The sequence below is a fragment of the Drosophila erecta genome, unplaced genomic scaffold (assembly GCF_003286155.1).
Source record: "Drosophila erecta strain 14021-0224.00,06,07 unplaced genomic scaffold, DereRS2 tig00000055-arrow-pilon, whole genome shotgun sequence".
Taxonomy (NCBI): domain Eukaryota; kingdom Metazoa; phylum Arthropoda; class Insecta; order Diptera; family Drosophilidae; genus Drosophila; species Drosophila erecta.
This window is the reverse complement of record NW_020825200.1, coordinates 2,913,501-2,933,579: the sequence shown is the minus strand read 5'-3', so window position 1 is coordinate 2,933,579 and position 20,079 is coordinate 2,913,501. Positions and strand designations below refer to the sequence as shown.

The 20,079-nt window shown below is 44.1% G+C and overlaps 1 protein-coding gene across 4 annotated transcripts; it reads right to left on the bottom strand.

The window, feature by feature from the left end:
* Positions 1-127: 127 nt before the first annotated feature.
* LOC6543183 (ATP-binding cassette sub-family G member 1) lies at positions 128-9,426 on the bottom strand. 4 transcript variants are annotated; one of them, XM_001968414.3, is made up of 11 exons: positions 9,197-9,426; positions 3,487-3,758; positions 2,541-2,830; positions 2,310-2,455; positions 1,981-2,219; positions 1,553-1,860; positions 1,320-1,488; positions 1,160-1,260; positions 938-1,093; positions 668-876; positions 128-597 (listed from the first exon to the last, which is right to left on the bottom strand). In XM_001968414.3, exons 2-11 carry the CDS (start codon positions 3,575-3,577, stop codon positions 459-461), a joined length of 1,848 nt encoding a protein of 615 aa, XP_001968450.1. In that variant the 5' UTR covers positions 3,578-3,758; positions 9,197-9,426; the 3' UTR covers positions 128-458. The 4 variants fall into 4 exon arrangements, with proteins under 4 accessions (XP_001968450.1, XP_026834684.1, XP_026834683.1 ...); XM_026978883.1 differs by having other exon boundaries at positions 3,487-3,613; XM_026978882.1 differs by having other exon boundaries at positions 9,209-9,426.
* Between the last annotated feature and the right edge of the window lie 10,653 nt (positions 9,427-20,079).

The window sequence follows — 20,079 nt, the reverse complement described above, 5'->3', positions numbered from 1 at the left end:
GATTTTCAAAAATATGCAAGGAATGGCACAGAAAAAATTATTTAAGTTCTAAGTACGCAACATTGCAGACTTTAAGCCTGTGTCCCCAGACTGGAAACGCATTTGGCAATCGAAAATCATGAGCAACTCATTTACTTAAGCTTCTTGTTTATTTCGTTTGTTCATAAAGGTCTCTCTTACAATTATGTTAACTAGACAAATAATTACACGTATATAAAGGTTAATTATCCATACATAAACAGTATAAAAACTATGATTCGCTATGCTTAGAGGTTGCCGCAACAGTTGGCACACGCATATTGCAATGGTCCGTTGCATTTGTTAAAGTATCACACGCCGGTATATAAAAGGTTGGTTTACTTGCAACTAAGCGATATACGTATCGTATATAAGTAACATAAAATCACATTCGATTCAAATTAAGCCGAATACTAAAGCGAACACGCGTATAGCCCCCTTCAGTTCGTTTTGATCTTGTGCTTCAGCGTAAAGTAGGCCAGAACCTTGAATATCGCTATTTGGATGAGGATCATGATGATGTTGTGTCCGAAGTCGCCGCCCTCCATTCCAAATTGTCGCAGGACAGTCACAGCGTTCCTATACAATCGGTAATACATTAATCACTCGTATAATGTTGCGTTTCTTCAGTTTGCTGTGTTTCACTCACTTGAAGTGGCAATAGAACTCCGTGGGTGGGCAGATCAACTGGCCACGCTGGTTGCCGTACAGCGAGATGACCATGTTCTCCAGGGCGTAGCGCAGTGGCGATATGTAGGCCATGAACCGCATGGCAGACGGAATGTGATTCAGCAGGATGAGGAAGCCGGAGAACATCAGCATACACGACGTCGAAACGGCGCCAACGAAGGTTCCATTCTGCGAAGCAAGTTCGTAGTGAAAAGAATGCTAGCTCTGGTTTAAAATGGGGTTCACCTACCACTGGATTCAGCACTGTGCCCAGGAAGACGCCCAGACCATCCGCACAAATCGTGATCACCACCGCACTTAGTAGATACTTCACAAATCGTTCCATCTCCACGGGCTGGTCCGTCATCAGATAGCCTATCGTTATGTACACCGTCGAGAAGATAATCTAGAAAAGGCGTGGGAGATTATAAGTGCGTGTTGGCATGTCCTGCAGAATGGATCATGGACTCACATGGACTGGAGTGGACGTGATGATGGTGGCAAGGTAGTAGGTTCGCAGTTTGTACCAGTTGTTGAAGGTCTCCTTCCGGATGATCTCTATTTCGGCGGGATCTGCAACACGCATCATATGGATAAAGCGAGCCTATGGTAGCACACTCAAACCGACTTACATCTCAAAATGCCCGGCATAATGGTGGTGTACCAGAGGTATACGCAGTGGATCATGATCATGCCAACGTTGGAAATCTGCTTGGTGGCATTGCTGCCCGAATCGCCGAAGAACAAACCGATCAAAATGGAACAGAGCACATGGATGCCCAGCTTCAGGTAGGTGAGCGTCTGCAAAAGGGTGTTTAGATATCCAATTCGGTCTAGAGCAAGGTGAGAGTCAAAAGCAACTTACCCAATCCCTGAAGAACTGCAGGTGACAGCGGCCGATGAGCAGCCACAGGCGCATGTATTCCGTGGGCGGATAGATGTGCTTGGTGAGATCCTTGGACGACTCCATGTTCTGGATCTCGATCTTCTGCACCTGCACCTGCACCTGCCCGGGTGACTGCGATTCGTTGAACTTGGCCACCTGCGTCTCGCTGGGCTCATCGGCAGTCTCGCCCTGCATCAGCTGCTGATCGTATCTCCAGCGGATGTCCTTGGCCGCTTCCGCCAGTGCCTCCGTCTGGTCGCCGTAGTCCCCATTCGCGCACTCCAGCACTGAAATGATTAACACCTTTAATGACACGCCCCGACTTTGGTATTGAACAGGTCCAATTAGGAGATCCCAAATGAGTAGTCATGTGGGGAAGGGCGCCCAGCTGGGCAGCAGCTACTCACGGAAGTCGGCGGGATTGTGGTAGGGCGGGCACTCCAAGCCCACGCTGCTGAGAAACATGACCGTGTTCTGGGGCGTGCCCTGGTAGGTGCATCGACCCGCGCTGAGCACGTAGACCAGGTTGAAGAGATTGTAGATGTTGGTCGACGGCTGGTGGATCGTGCACACGATGGTGCGTCCCTCGTTGGCCAGGCCGCGCAGCAGCTGGATGGTGTCGAAGGAGGAGGAGCTGTCCAATCCGCTGTGGGTGATTAAAGGTCGGAATGTGTCAATCTGGCATCATGAACCGAGCGGAACTGGTTTCAAGGACCACAATGGACCTCTCACTCACGTTGTGGGCTCGTCTAAAAATAGAACCGCTGGATTGTCTATCAGCTCCAGGGCGATGGACAGACGCTTCTTCTGGCCGCCACTCAGGTTGGAGCACTTCGTCTGCCGCGTCTTCGACAGCTTCAGTGAGTTCAGCAAGTAGTCGATCTGTAAATAATCGTCAATTAGCGTTATCAATCATTACTATTTAGAATTTATAATTTATGGCAGATATAGATGTGTGTGTGCCTACCAGCGTTCGCTTTTCCTTCAGACTGACGCATTTGTTGGAGATTTTAAGTGTGGCCGACATCAGCATGGTCTCCTCCACGGTGAAGTAGGGAAAGAAGTGATCATCCTGCATGATGTAGCCGCACAGCTTGCGCGCCTTCCCGATCTCGATCTTCCCACTGACCCCGGATTTGGTCAGACCCGTGAGGATGTTCATAAGACTAGATTTGCCCGCGCCCGAGGGGCCCATTATGGCGGTCAGTTCGCCCGACTTGAAGGTGCCCTTTATGCCTTTCAGCACCGACTTCTTCTCTGGAATACAAAATGGTTGGCAAGCATAGGTGGTTACTTAATGGCAGCCACATAAAGTACTTTTCAATTGTGGCAGATAAAAATGTAATTAGTGTGCATATATGTTGCTATAACATTTAAGTGACTGTTGATTGCAGGTTCGGCTTGTGTTACAACCTTTATATTAAGTTTGTGTAACCCGCAGGTTGGCTCATAGTTTAGGCCATATCATGCCACATAGCCTCTCCCAATCAAATGGTTTTCTTAGATGCGGGCACTTAACAAGGTCAACAAGGAGCCATTAGGCAGGCAGGCTTTAAGGTAAAACCGCTCATTAAAGCTGCATACATCATAAAGCAGAAGCCAACGTTTCGGATGGGTCAGTCTAACGAAATGATTGCCTGTTCCACTTAAGACTTGTGCGCAATCTTTGAATGTGCTCCATTTTCGGCAATCGCTATTGCGGCTGCTCTATTGACTCCGGATTATCAAGGAGTAGCACCTGTGCTCCGGGATCTTCTCTTCCGGCCCACTTTCGGTGCTAATAGAGATAGTCCATGGAGAACTGCGAACCTCGCAAAGAGATCCTCCATCCAATGAAATAGTCACACAGACTCTTGTTTTGGCTTTCTTAACGACTGATTAGAGAACATATTTTGGCATTGTGAGCCACTTACCTTGCTGCTTGGGTACGTTGACCTGGTAGACGAGATCTTCGAAGTGAATGTCGATGCCGTAGACATTCTTCAACAACTTGCTGCTATCCATTTTGTGTGTTTTGTGTGTACTCTTATTGTTCCCGTGCTGTTTACGAAACGTTTGAACGCTGATTTATTTCGGAAGCTTATCGGAATATTTATTCGATCTGCTCGCTCGCCTTGCACATTATTTACACGTATCAAATTCGGCGAACAGCACTTTAAATCGTTCTCAAAGTGGCTGTGCTGTGCTGTGCGCGGCAAACAACAGTATTATAATGGATTACCAGCCACCATCTGGTTAGCCCCAGTTTTCAATTGCAATTTGTGTGTGTGTGCCTGTGTGTGTGTGTGTGCGTGTGTGTGTGTGCGGGAATCGAAATTATATCACTTAAATGCCCCGCGGCGCCAACTGGAGCGCGTCTCGAAGCGCAGCGACCTCAAAGTTCGTGGATTTTCGTAACGCAAGCTGGCCCTCGAATTTCCACCAGCACCCTATGCTGTTGTGAATTTTCCGCGTGGAAAACCTGGCAAGTCAAAACCGAACTACCGAACTACCGAACTTGCGATCTGCGCATGCGCCCGCGTTGGCAGACAGCTGATAACTGCGGAAGAACTCGACGCCGACTGAAAAAGTGGGGAGCGCTGCCGCTGCCGCAGTCGCTGCCGGCGTCGGCGTCGGCGCAGCTGCTTGAAAGCAAAACACTAAAACAAAAACAATGTATAAAAATTATAATCAGGCAGCGCTAAGCACACTCGCATATCAAATCAAAAAAAAATAAATAAATAAAAAACGCTCAGCTCGGCAATGCAAAACGCGCTGGAAGTCAACAATCGCAAGCAAGCCGGCAGAATGGCGTTAAATTTCAAGTTTATAGTAAGTCATGCGGTTGTCGCCTATTTCCAATTTTAAATTTAAAATTTTTGGCCCGCCGAGAACAACGAACAAGTTGCCTTTCCACACAGCTTTTTATAACTAAGCGCAGTCACTCACACCTGCGTGGAGGAAATAATTATAAAAAATAAATACGATACAGCAGCGAACGACCTTGTCCAAAAACCAGAACATCTAACACACACTATGTGTGTGTGCACAAAAATCCACCAGAATTGGTGTGCGAAATACTATTCTTGTGATTTTGTAAACAAAAGTTGGAGAGTGGCGCATTTAGGCGAATTCCCAATCGCCTTCTGCGCTAATTGTTATGAGAATTCCACTCGTTACTTTCGCCCATTACATTTGAAATACTTGTGTGTACACAGCCACCGCAAACGCGAAATTCCAGGTTTGATTTAAATGTGCATCTCGCACTGCGCCACTTGCTGTTTTCAAAGAACTTCCGCAAATTATTCAATTAGTCATGGCACACGTAGTTCGATTCCAGGGAAAACACCCACTACGTGACTTTCGGTTTCGCAGATAATATGCCCACAATACACCCATTACATGGTAATGATCTCGGGAAAATCGCCCTACGATTGACTTTAGGGAACGTCTCACTTGTTGGTATGCAAATGGTGTTAACTGGAATGATCTCCATTTGCTTCTCGGAAACACTGGTTTCTGTAATTTCTGTGATTTCTGTGCTGACTCAATGGGGCTTGGGGCAGCCATATGCCTCACTTTCAGAGGCTAGGTGATCACGATTACCGCAACAAGTGGACAGAACGGATTGCCAAGAAGTAGCAGTTGAAATTGCGAAACAGATAATTGCGAAATTACATCAAAAGTCGAAAAAAGGAACGTTCTTGGAGCAAAAATGAAAACTGGTTGGGCGACAGTCCGGCAAAAAGTGAATCTGAATAGAGTTGTAAGAGGTGCAAAGGAGAGGTCCACTTACAGTGCGCACCCGCTATGGCGTAAGTATTGCTCAAAGTGATTTGTCAAGGCATCAGCGTATGCATTAATTACATAAAACTGTAATACAAACTTCATGGCAATGCCCAATGTAATTCTGCTCTTTGCCGTGTAGTTAAAACCAGCAACCTTAGAGTAACTGCTTCGAATTAAGGCCAAGCGCAATTTTCATAATTTTTTATTTGGCCAAAACCCCAAAAGCGAGCGAGGACTTCTCTTGGCGAGCGACCACTGTAATTGGCGGCCGACTTTATGGTTTTTGTTCTCGTTTCGCACTTTGCGAATCTCGCGCCGCGTAATTCCTTCTGTGAATGGACAAAAGTCCGTCTCAAATTGGGGCTGCGAGCTTTGGGGCTTTAGAATTTGATTACGTGACCGCTGAATTAATGGCTCAAGATTTCGTACGCCACTTGGCTGCACACAGCAACCTTCGCGGGGCAAACAAAAGTGATGAAAACAGCGCGCACGGAAGCGGCAAGTAAATAAAGTATAGTATTTTATACACGAAATGAGGTTATCATTATGATCCACCGCCACTTATGGACGGCAGTCAGCTGTCCGGGGCTCCCATGGTTATCTATTCGCTTGGGGAAAATAATGTCAATTAATAATAGCTGTCCTACCTTCGCCACTGAAACCTCTGCTGACCCGCGGCTCGATAAAATTACAAATGCAGCCGACTATCGGCCAAGCGGCAATAACAAATAATAATAATAACAATGGCAATAACAATAACAGCAGCGACTTGTCTTGGGAAGGCACACACTTGTGCCGAGAACTCTGGAATGCCACTTGCTATCAATTAAAATAAATTGTAATAACATTGCCTTTGACTTTTCCCCATTTCAATTGAGTCATTCCGTGCGAATCTCCCCGAAACTTTGCCATTTTACCCATGTGGCGGTTTTCAAACGGAGTTTTCGCAGTTTACTGGCTGTGAAGCATCCAAAAGTGAGCAAGTGAGCTATTGGGAAAGGTCTGCGAGTTATACTGGTCAGTTGTCCAGTAGTTTTAGGCACAGTTAGCCACTCGAAGAAGTAATCTAAGAAAATGGGTGCTTTAGATCAATATTATCAGGCGAGTCCATTATTTCAGTGCCCAATAATGGATATTAAGTGTAAATCCCACTTCTAAGTGGTATCGTTTTATACCAGCTTCTTATCCATTTAGGAGCATGACTCATCCGATAGAACTCCCACTCTCCACTTGCGATTCGATCTGCAAGTGTTTTTGTTCCGGGTGCTAGGAAAAAACAGATGCCTGGCATAGTAATGCGTTCTAATCTTGGTCTTGCATAAACACAACAAATCGTATAAACAAACCGGCAAGTGCTGAAAGAGAAACAGCCCGCCCATCAATCCGTCGGATGGCAGAAGTTCCCCAACTCGGTGATGATGATGATGATCAGCTATTGTGCAATCCGAGGGTATTGCGGCAGCCAAGTAACATAAATAATCGCATAACCCGATGCTATAACCGTCTACTATTCTGCTATCAACCCTTTGTGATTTAGCAGTCGGGCAAACAGTTTTGCATTCAATTAGCCGCTATTGCGCTTACGTAACGGCCAAATGCAAATATACTGTATAGTAGCTCATTCATGCGGCGATCGCGACACGCCGTTTACACTGAGAAGACACTCGGCACTTGGCAATTATCGGCTGTCAAAACTTCAGGAAGGGTGTCAAGTTTTCATCGGTTCTGTCAGCGGCTTTAGTAACGCCATTTGAAAGCTTGCGAAAATTCCAAAGTACTCGCATGTACATTGAACCCAGTTCCTGTCGCAATAATGGCCAATATTGCTGAGCTAGTGTACTTGCCGGTTGCACAGCTTTTACAAGGTCTTTGGCAAAGTGCTTATCACAATCTTTTCCGGTATTTCTTGTAAGTTATTGACTTCATATAGAAACTGCATCGCTGTTATGTGTAGTTATGGCAACAATGTTGTAAATCATGCAAATAATTGGCCATGTTGCGAAGTTGTAAGTTAATCACTTCCAAGATCGCAAGAGATTAGCTATGCAAATCAGACATTGCAGGCTAACTACCTCGATCAATTTGACCCCTGCTGATAGCTGGTTCTATCGTCTAGACTTCTTCGCTGCAAGAGCGCAAAAAATTCAGCTGCCCCACATAGATAGGGATTTGGAAAAGACAGACTTTTATGCGCTCGAAGAGATAACAGCGAGAAAGGCGACACAATTCTACACAAGAGAAGAACACAACTGGGCGACAAGAAGACACTAAGTGACGCTCATTCATGCTTTTATAATCCGAAAATAGAATTCTTCTGTCGCCCAGCCGAAGATTTCAATTCTCCCACCCAAACCACACATATACGACTGTGTGACTCTATTGCCAAGAGATATAACGAATAAAGTGGCGGCAAGGTTACACGAAATCAAATTATGCTCTGGGCTACTTTGTTGGCCCGCGATCATCTATTCCGCTGATTAGAGGAATCCGAATCCGATCCGAATCCGTAGCCGAACTCAAGGCCAACTGGACTGGAAACAGATCGCTTTTCAATGCGATGGCACGTCCATTTCCTTGGTGCAGTTGGTCTAGGACCGATAAGTCGTTTGTTTCCCTAATAGATGATAAGGAGGGTCAGCCTTTTGCACAGCCGCACCCTCACGCCCAAATGCTCTGTGTGTCATGTGCACTCAGAGAAAAAAGAGGGAGTTTAAACAGGAATATTGGTACTTAAGCAGAGCGAGTTCTTAAGCTTTGGAGGTCGAAATGGGCTATGCTTGATCTATAATTATGTGAAATACAATGAGCTATTACCCATCTAGTAATTTCCAAAATTACTGCCCTATAAAATATTAAATTTTCTGTGCTGTTTCTTTCTCTGCATGGGAAATGACTGACTTTGTTTGCACTCATGTTTAGATTGGGGCGCGAACTTGAAGCCCCATGCAAAGCGGTGGGTATTGCATTACAAATTGTACTTTTCCACACCAGCAGCACCCACAATAAGAGCCGCCCCAACCACCGAGTGGAGCCTGCTGGCCCACATTCTGCGGTGGTGACAATGGCATCGTCGTGTCCACGAGGGTGGGGCCATCTTGGCATTGTGGCACTGCTACCATTCCATTCTGGCCATGTCCGTTCGCTCTGGTGACGGGTGATATCATCATCACAATTTGGCAGGGCATAATCGCTGACTAATAAAATGCAAATAAATACTCCAGTTTATTTGATCAAGACGCCGTGGCGAACATGTCCAAACATTGTGGTCATTAAAACCGTACGACATACGGGGCGTATGCGTATTACTGGCGTGCCGTAATTGCGTAGCCGACATGGAGTCCCCGTGATAGATTCTCCACACGAACGAACTTTGATCTGCGAGGAATCGGCCGAGTATAAATTGTTATGCCTCATTTGTTGATGTGTGGCTGCGGTCTATTTTCTGTATGATTTCATTACAATTAGAATAAGACCCAGAAAGCGAGGCGAAGGCCCCGAAAAGCGGGACACAAAAACCGGGGAACGTGCCAAATAAGAAAAAAGAAGAATGTGTAAAATGGGATATAGAACACAGCTGGAAATTAAAGCAATTCCCCGGCGCAGTTCAAAAAGGTGTGCATTTTCGATTTCGAAACGATTTTTGTGGCATAAATTTGAATAGATGGATTCCAGGTTTTCCGTTCGACTTGCGTGCGTATTTGATTTGCCGATATTCTATCATTTTCCTCCATCTATTTCTGCTGACTCACACAAATTGCATTTGCTCATAAGGGACATAAGATCTGGCGATCACAGAGATTTTCGTGATTTCCGTGATTTTCGTGATTTTCGTGATTTTTCACCATAGAAACACACCAAAAAACACACCACAGTTGTTGACCGGCGAAAGAACTGATGATTTTATTTATAATTGCGGGAAATATGCAAACTCTCGATTTGTAACACGCGCGCAGAAGAACCGACCATATACCATGTATATCTCTGGCCAAGAATATATACGAGTATCTCAGCTCGGACGTGGACAAAACGCTTCCGAATCGCTCGAATTGCGACGCGAGACTGAGGCGACTTTCAGACAGCGACTGGCTAAGTACAACGCGGGCCGCTCGACTAGTTTATTTTTCGAAGTTTATTTGCCGGCGTCAGCGTGGATATAGATACATGGGGCAGTGTAGGGCAGAGCGGTACGTCGGTTCGCCCGGTGGCAGGGCCCACTGTACCTAATGTTATTAATAAAAGCGGTCTCTCGGCGCTTCTTCATGCCGCGGCCCCATTGTTTATGATATGCCGTGTGATTTGTGCGGCGAATCAGATTCGATTCTCAGTTTTTCCCGCAGATTGGGACAATGTGCAAAATGCACATTTCGCATTCGCCAACTACTCTTTCGAAGGGTATTGCTGCATTCAGCGATAGAATGCGGACTATAATCAGAAAACCTGATTACTTAAGTTCAATTTATTTGGCGCTTTTTGTATTAATTATAGGAAAAATGCTCATATTATTTTGAACAAATGGCAATCGCAGTGTACAATCAGATGTCCGATAAATTCAACTGCCATTTCATTGGCGCAGTTCCGCAAGTCATAGAGCTGCAGCTTTGTCTGGTAGCCAGTAGATCTATTATATTTCCTTCCAGCCGGGATCCATGCAACACACTCTGTAATTTTGTGCTTAGCTCTGATTATATAATCAGTGATAATGTGACACAGAAGGTCGAAGTTAAGCAGCCATTTGAAAAGGGAATTACTCGTCTGGTCGACTTGGCATTTGAGAAACAGGCTGATTGAACTTGAATATGTTTTTTGCGGTAGCCTCTGCGGTTTATCGCCTTCGAACCCTTCTATTATAAGTGCCCTATCACATACAAATATATAGCCGGGCAAAGTTCGCGTTACTGGCGATTCAGTGCACTTGCAGTTTGATAACAGTTTGACTGGGTGATTAATATATTGGTAGCTAAGCTTTTGCTGTGGGTGCAAGACAACCCTTGAATGCATGGAAAAAGCGAACAAATTAACTCGAAACTAATTTGTTCACACCTCAGTACGCGAATGGTAATTGCCAATGCAGTGGATTAATAATAGACAATTACACTTGACTATAAATATTTAAGAAGCTGTCTATGGGAATTCCGAATTGGCGGCTTTAAACTCCAGTGGCATTCGGCGTCGTCACACAATAAATGTCATTCGGCTGTGGCATTTGCCGCCCCGCCGATTGCCCTTTTAATTATGCGGTCTTATCGGGCTGAAAAGGGTTACATATCTGGGTCCGTCATGATATACTACCCTATATTTGTAAACCCCGCCCAGGGGAATACAGTTATTTGCACTTCAATAATAATGGACGTAATAGAAACAGATACTCGTGCTTGTTGATTGTTATCGTTGTGCTACATTATATCCCATATATAGGCGTACAGTGCGTTTCACGGCCATAAGAGCTCTGTAAGCGCCAATGAAAGTGGACTGGGATTGCACATATAAGCCTACTTTTTTGATGGGTCATTAAATGGGTCCCACTTGATGATCCATTCAAGCTTCAAGTCTAATTGCCCATACATTCCTGCGATGCACTATTGGTTTAATATTGAGCTTGCCGCTAGTTGTGTGTACTTGCTTATTGATTGGCTTATCAAACCCTTGATTAGTACTTTATTTAGTAATCAAAACCAATAATACAAATATTTTCGCATAATAAGTGCATTGCTGCTTTGTGGCAATCTGTACTTTTGTGAAATATTCAGCTGATAGGCAAAGTTAACCACTTCCACCTCCAAAGTTAACCTTCCCCTAAGAAGGTACATATGAGATTTAATAGTGGGTGATTACTTTTAATCGAGTCAAACACTTTGCAACTGTTGAATTACACACTTATCTAAAGCGTAATAATATGCACTCGCTAATCGATTGGAATCGCACACGTTTTGCACAGATAGCCTCATTTATTAATTAATAGCCCATAAATATTATCATGACACATGGGTTGGCTCGTTGCACTGATTACCATTTTGATTGATGGACCAAGATCCACGAGTATCTGGTTGCCCATTTCTGAAAGTTCTAGCTTCGACGAATGCCCATTTTTCGGGATAAACCTGTTTCCGCTTGAGGGCACTAAAATGCCAAGTCTGTGCGCAGTCTAGACAATCCAAATATAGTATCTTTGTATCTATGTGTGCATATCTGCTTGGATGAGTCCGCGGTGCGGCTTATCAACGATAGGCAACCACAAATCGACGCGAAGTCAGCGGCAGATTTTCCTGCGTGCTTTGCGCCGACATGCGATCGCGATCGCGTTTGACATTGACATTGAAATCGAACATCGTACGCTGCGAGTGGCGCACACAACACGCTACGAATACAAAAACCAGCAGATACAACAGCAAACACCAGAAGCCACAAAAAGAGTGAAAAAAGCTGTAAAAATAACTAAGCCAGTGGCAGTGGCACTTGCAGCGGCCACTTGGGCAGCAAACAAACCAGCAACACGAGAAGTTGCAACAGTCATAGCAGCAGTAGCAGTCATAGCTACAAGATACAACTGCCACAAGCAACATGAGAAGCTACAACCCACTACTGCGAGTATCTTCTTCCCCATTGACAAAAAGCATGTACAACATTTGGAAACGACAACAACCGGCTGGCCTTCCTAGTCCACAAAACTCGGAATTAAGCAAATGTAGTAGCTACGAAGCATAAAAGCTGAGCGCCAAAAAGCTCGATGGGAATGCCGCTGACCCCGCCAAGATCCCCCTGCCCCAAGCCCCTCCCTGCGCCCACATACGTGTATAGGTATCTATATCTATCTATATTGGCCAGAAGTCGGCGCTTTGGGAGTTTTGTTGGGGTTTGCGACGTGTGCAGCGTCACGGTTGAGTGAACCCAACGCGCAACTCGCGCACCTTAGATAAATTTCAATGAACTGCATCCTATAAAAGCAAATGGTTTGGGGATGGCATTTAATGAATCGAAAGTTATTCGCAAGGCTCGGCAATTATCAGTTGTTATGGGATTGAATGCAAGTTACAGTGCGATGCTTAGGTAAATGAGTTGAGTAACACTTGATCTAAGTCATCTGGATAAAGCCAGTAGTGTTTGAAATACAAAACAAACATAAATACGTTAGCGGATAACATAAACTACTTAAATAACGCTTAGTTTGAACACGTTTAGGCATTAAGAACGGTGTTATTACGAAGCTCTGTTGATTGAATCACTGTTTTTTTTACATGGAAGCCATAATACATTGAATTATCGATGCCTGTACAGCGTCGATCAGGAAACTTGACAGCTCATTTGATTGTTATAATTGAAGCAGAAGTATTGAAGAGTCCATAACTCGAGTTATTTTATAGATGTGACATGGCCAGCCAGGTTGAAAACTGGTTTTTCGCATTTTAGAATTTAATATGGTCTCCAAGTTTTTATGCTTTCCGCCAGGCACTTTCTTTCCAGCTTACTATTCATACTGGTTTGACCTAACCCTTGAACTTTGCGCATATTTGGCATTGAAAATGTAGTTCTGGGCAGCTCAGATTTTGTAATTGGTAGTTTGCAAGCGCAGCCAATTAGGCACATTAACATTTATCACTTAAGTCTGGGAGAGTCAATAGGCACTTGTCTAAACCCATTGTGATGGGAATAAGATCACAATTTGATGAATGCACTACGTGTATCTAATTGCAATTTTATTGACTACATCGAACTGCAAGTCAGCTTAGAGGATCTGACAAGTGTTCTAGCCACTCGCAAAGTATCGACGGCGGTTTCAGTGACTTTAAATACGTGTATGTATAAATGCAATATAATTTGCATGGCAGTCACGACGATATGCAAATAGCCAGCCTCAACTATTAGCCACAATTTCTGAATGAACTGAGCGGGAAGTGCACTCACCTCTATCTTTGCCCACTTCGCCGCGATAGCAGAGGTCCTCGAAGACAATATTTAAGTGGCTGTTTACTGCAGGTGCGATATTAAATGAATGCTATCAGCCTGAAGCTAGTTATTAAAGGCCTTCGTATGCGTGTTAAAAATATATCATAGCCATAAAGATTTTAATTGCGCACATTTTAAGTTAAGTCCCGTGCTGCCGGCTGAAACGAAGTGACTTAATGCCAGATATTAGGAGATCCACTACGCCCACGACTTAATTCGCTTCACGTGTGGCTACTTAATCATTGCCAGAATGTTTGGTTGGCAGATGGCACAGGCCCCATCGTTGCAAATTATAGGCAATGTCGCACTTCAGCTACCCGGATATGATAGCAAATTGATAGATGCACACATATTGATTTCAGGTTTAAAGTTCAGTCGTGACTTGCCTGTGGAGCTGTGATAACAAAGTTTCCCAAGAAGAACATAAGTGGGGAATTTTCGTTTATTAAAACACGGCTATTTTTAATCCCTTTTTAATAATAATAATGCAAGCTCTCTAATTTCCCTCGGTTATGTTTTTCTAATCACCTTTTCCGTTACTAAGGATATCGTTAGCCTCTGTTCGATTTGACGTGCAATGCGAAACTAAAGTGACAGCTTTGAGCTTGCGAATGAATTGTTATCAAAGTGTATGATTTAATTACTGGCTATTCTCGAATCGGACTTGCATTTGAGGCAAACTCCAGTTCGTTCAAGTTCAATAATGCTTGTTATAAGCTGTTGAAAATCGTTGTTTGCCGCAACACATTGTATATAATCGATGTATTTTGAACTTAATTTGACGTTTTCGAACAGCTTTTTCACCAGCTCACCTTTTTTCGTCTATATAAAACGAGGTAATTAAAAATTACCTTGATAGTTAAGATAGTTAAGGCTGACGAACGTTACCTTTAAACAGTAGCTAATTAATAACATTAGCTTGATTTATACAGGCTGATCGCCTATTTAACATACAAACTGAACCCATTTCCAGTCTGGTAATTGCCCTTATCTTATTCTTACTTACATTGTCCTTAACGTATTCTTTCTTACATTGTTTGGTAAGCGTCCTTAACTTATTCATACTTACATTGTCTGTTAAATGCCCTTAACCTGCTCATACTTACATTGTCTGGTAAACAGCCTTAAATATTCATACTTATTCCTTCTGGTCGCCCTGCAATTTTTATATTAACAAATTGAACGATTGCTAATGGTATTGATCTTAAACGGTCGCCCACCTTCTCAACCGGTTTTAGTGCGATTTCAGGCGAAGGGAAGTACGAAACAATTTAACGCCTATTTAGACCCTGGAAGCTGGGCTGTAGTACTTGAAACGTGATCGCGTTGCCCAGTCTAATCTGAACTTGATTTAACCCAATAGACTTTCGGCTGGAACGCGTTTCCACGTGAAAAACTCATTTGTGTTAATTAGCGATTGCAAGACCATGTCGGGTTTATGGTACTGCTAAATTTTATCTGTTTGCTACTCATTAGTGAGCTTTTACGTCTTAAGGATAAATGTTAGGTCTTGCAGAAATAAATTTAAGACCTACATAAGTAGTTAACAACGTTTTGAAATTGTACACATTTATTAATCTTGTGCCGGAAAAGTATAAAAATGTTCATCCGACCTTACTCGTATATTCTACCTGTACTTTACATTTTGTGTATACTTACATTATACCTAGCAAATGTTAAAACCAGACTGGCTTGGTTCCATGGTATATATTTAACAACGTAGTGTTTGGTTCGAGTCTACGCTACGTCAACGTAATGAGTAAATTTTTGATCGGCGGTAACAGTGCGTATGAGTAATAAGCTATGAATTTAATTGACAGAGCAAAATACTCTTATTTTAGAGGTATCGTAACGTACCTGCCACCTTTCACACATTTTGACCAGTTACCTAATAATACCTTTAAAAAGCTGGTGAAGCAGCTCAATGAAGCTGATGAAGAAGTTTCGAAGTTAAGATGTTATCTGCTATATTTCTGCTATATTTCAGTTTTCAGCGATGTGGTGAGAGGCCACCACTGTATTATGATATCCACGATTTGGCGATTATTTTCATTTTCCGAGTTCATTGCATTACATTTCCAATTATGCTGGCTTCTGCGGAATTATCTCTGCGAATCAACAGTCGCCGCCAAGTTGGACAAGGCGACTAAGCTGAAGTGGGTACCATAATTGGAATTCGGCCAAATCAAAATACCAGCAACAGTGGGGAAATGAAAATGAATTATTGAGCAAAGATTGTGTGGCCATTCGACCGGCTTTGGGTTCCGCCACTCGCCATTTGCGATTCCCTCATTATCGGCATTTCCATGGCAACAATTCGCTATTTGTCGCCCATTTCTGAGGGATGTGTCTGACTTAGTTTCCTTAGTTGCCCTCGCAGTACCCGGCACCCTTCCGATTTCCCTGATTTTTTCAATCAAAATTTCAAAGCCAACTTAAGCTGGGCGGGATTTGGCGAATGTGTTTCCCAATGGCGCTGCAGAGGTCTGCGGAGGTCCTTGGGCGCGTTCTGGGATCCTGAGTTGGGTAGCCAAGAAAATCGCGGCCCATCCGTCCGACTGTTTGTGTGTGCTTTGTCTTATTTTCATTTCGCCCTGCTGGTTTTTATTTGTTGTCTGTTATCTATTTGTGTTTACTTTCCCTTCTCCATAAGGCGACAATCGCTTCCATCGCCATCGCCATCATCATCATCATCATCATTGGCATCTCGACATCACCATTTTGGGGCCTCGGGTGCGCGGTAATCCAAGGATGATGATACTCCCCTAAATTCCTCAAACTAAACTAAATCAAAACCGAAATCGAATCGAATTTATTGTCATCTCCATTTTGTGCCTCAGATTATGCCACAGATTCCGTCCTCGAGTTTCAATTTCAGTGTGAACTTTCGCTCTTGGGTTCACAGCAACTTGGAGTTGTTTTTCGCCATTTCGATGCCCAGTAGTAGGGACTTAAAGGGTATGTTGCGCCGGTAAAAGGTTTGACTGTCAAGAAACTAATGTCGCTAAAATGTTTAACAGGTTACTGGGCTTACTAGTAAGCCATAGGCAATTCAAATCTTACCAAACCTTGTGCTGTACAGGATATCTCAAAGTCGAATGTGTTTTCATACATTTGCCGGGAATGCTTCACTTGGCCTGAAGCTACAGGTTATGATGATTGCTGCTACTCTGTGTTTTGTGTTCTGTGTTTTGGTGCTTTGGCATTTTGTCTGCTTTTTGTTTCCGCATCGCCCCCGCAATTTCTGCTGATTGTTGTGTTTTGGAGCAGCTGCAATCAAAAATACATCATTGATGGGGCAGCCGGAGGAGCTCTGTCCACCGTCCACCGCTTTACTACTTGATTTGACTTGGCCGTAGTGGCAAACTGATGCTGACATGGCGGCTTACCCCGAAACGACTTCACTTTCGCCAGCAATTAGTCGGTCTGAAAGTTAAGTTGCATGTTGCATGCGATTGGTAAAATTTAATTTCCACCTAATTGTTTCGACTAGGTTGCCCCACTCTCTCCAGCTCCACTGACAGCCCGAGAAAGCGGATAAAGCGGAGAAAGTGTGTGTAAGTGGGTGTGTGGCATGTGGCAGCCGCGATTCCACTGCCAGCTAGTTGGTTTTGCCGGCTTGGCTTTTCCTGCAGCTGGCGTTGCTCCGAATGCCCAGACTGAATCGCTGCAGTTGACAGCGCTTCGTGCGGCTTGCACCACCCACTGCCGTGCAACACCCACCCCTCCACCCACCACCCCCTAGTTGCAGGACCACCCGCAGTGCGTGAGTGTGTGCGTTGCATTGATTTTATGGGCTTGCACATTTCATCATCACAACTTTTTGTTGCGTCTTCTGATTGCGGCTTACAATGCGTCAGATGCAATCATTTTGTTGGCTGTCTGGCTGCGGTTTTCCGCTGTGGCCCAGCTCCAGCCAGAAAATGCATCACCAGCGGACACATTTGTATTATTCCGCACTCATATATCCTTCATCACAAATAAGGTAATGGGATTTTTGAGGTACTGATCGCACAACTACACCATTAGCAGTACAAAAAAACCTTTAATGGGCTTAAATTATAGTTCAGTCTTTCAATTTTATCAAATGAAAGAACAGCATGCAGAAAAGATGTTAATAAGGTTTGCGAATTCAAATATTTGTATGAGAATTGCAATGCAAAAGAATTTCTTTACTTGTGCATTTTTTGCTCTACCTGTAAACAAATTTGACAAATTAAGTTGTCAATGTGCAACTTTCCTTGTTTTTGCTGTTCTTCTTCGCTTTTAGCCCACATATTCGACTCGATTTGTGTCGAAAAAATGGGAAACGGAAAATGGGAAATACAAAATAATAGAAGCACAAAGAAGGGCAAATTTGTTTTTGATAGAAAGTCATGTCAAAAACAATGTCCCAACTATTGTGTGTCATCCTTTTTTGTCGAGGGTGCTGTGGGCGGTGGGCGACGGGCGGCGGGGCGGGGCACTTGAAAATTGCGCCACAGACCCGTTGAGTTCGAGTTGACCCTCATCAAAAGCTAACTAAAAACTTTTCGTTTTACTTTAGTTTTTATTCCGATTCCCGTCCTATATGTCCCCGCATGGATATATCTATGGTATCTCCCCGTGTGTGCATGATTTTGTTGTTTTTGTCTCTTGGCCAAAGTGGAAAATAAATGGTTCCACAGGATGACCATTTGCGTGGTGTGCCTGGGCGGACACAGTGTGGGACAAGCGAATAGCATCTGTACATCTTTGCAACTCTGAGTAGTGAAATAAAGAGCTGAAGTGCGATATTTGCATGCAAGATTTTCCCATGATTTTAGCATGACTGCTAGCATTGTGCCCCCGGGTGTGCATGTCCTCTGTTCGCAGAAGCGTCTCCTCTACCGTGTATGGTCGAAAAGTTGAAAGCCGAGCGTCACTTTTTGCACAATCCGAAAGAACAACAACAACAGCTGTGGGCAAAACAAAAGTCAAAAGGAAAACCAAACAAAAAATCCAATAGAAATTTAAACAGTTTGACGCATTAAATACTCATTGGGCAAGTTGCCGACTTGGATTTTGGCACCAGGGTGACAATTCGTTTGGTTTCCTCAAGGTTTGGGGCATGCTTCACCAAAAAACCACAAACGGCTGGGCGAGATTTTTGACATACCATATGCGGCTGCTTTCGTCCTTATGCAATATTCGACTGAACAACCTAATTAGACAGAAATGATGTCAAAATAATTAATTAATTAAGGATTGCCATCCGTGTTTCTTTGTAAATATCTTTGCGTATTGTGCATCAACTACCACACTACCGCACTCTTAAAACTTGTGATAACATTACAGATTGCGACTTCCTCGCCCACTCATTTGGCCAAATCATACGCACAAATCTGTTGAATGTCAAGGGTCTCAGTTGGTTAAACCCGAGTCTCTGGAATCTATATTTAAGTGTGGATTGCAGGCCCACGCCCACTTCTCAGGACAGTTAACCCCTTAGCCGGCGCAAGGGCCTAGACTTAATTAGGATTCCGTGCTCATCCCGATGATAGTCATAGTCATCATAATCATCGGAGTCGTGTGTTTGGCGCGACGGTGTCAGAAGTGCCACTTCATCAGTCAGTATCGGGCGCCAACTGTTTTCCAACTGCCCGCCCATCGCTACACCTGGAGAAACAGTGGGGTGTGTTGTCAGTGCTACCTGAAATGAATTAAGCTAGAGTTGTTAGTGGGCTACTTGCACACAGCTATGTAATTTGACAAAAAAGTTCATTTTTGTTGTACAGTTGTTGAACGTTGCACTAATTGTTTGCCGTGCTCTTCATGGAAGGGAATCCAGTGCCCAGTCGGGATTGTGTGTGTTTTGGGGCTACTGGGAGTTACTGGGGGCTACTCCCCTTTGTTTGCACTGCCGACTGACGAGGGCCCAAAGGCGTTTTGCAGATTTCGGCGGACGTGTGTGTGTGGTTTTTGGTGGATTTACTCCAGGGGCATCTGCTCGGCTTAGCGCTAAAATGTGTGTCTACTGGGCTCCATCCACCTGTCATATTCGGGTGGCCAGGTGCGGCAGTGTGTGTGTGCGCTGCTGATGGAATTTTAATTAAATACTCGGGTGTCTATGTTAATTTATATGCGCATATGCTTAGCCAGGCCAGCCAGTCTGAGCCCGAGCAATTCCATTCTCCGCTTTCCACATTGATATGACGAGGACTCACCTTTGAAGTGGCTGCGCATGTTTGTGATTAAGAGCTTTTTGGGCGCCTCGTGCTCGCGCCGCACTCCTTAGCTCGGCTTCATTGTTTAAAATTTAATTATAATTTAATGCTTAGTAAGCACTATTTCCCGCATGAAACCCCTCGCTTTGGCCACCCCCATTCGAACCCCATTCAGGTTGCTGCGGTTTTGCTTTTTGCCCAGCCACTTGATATTATCACGTCGCCATCCGGTTGGCTGTCTATCTGTTGAGTGTCTGCCCGTCTCACCCACTCGTTTCCAGGAGCTCTGGCTTTGTGGATGCCTCTGTTTTCGATGTCCTTCAAGTCCTTTGGTCTCATCAGGCTTTTGTCTGCGCTTAAGTCCCGTCACCTGGCTCCGTTTTGAAAGACATGATATGGAAATAATTCGCAGCGCGGTTTGGCTTTCTGGAATTTGCGTCGGCAACAGATTGGCATTTTCGCATAATGCTGGCTAAACTAATTGCGGTTGAAAGGAATGCGTCTTACATTGTTGCTCTTGCAACCGAATATTTGCACTCAGAAATAATTCAAAAAGCTGCCGATTGCATTGCAATCCTTTAAATCGAGCGATTCAATCATTGTGTTCTTTAT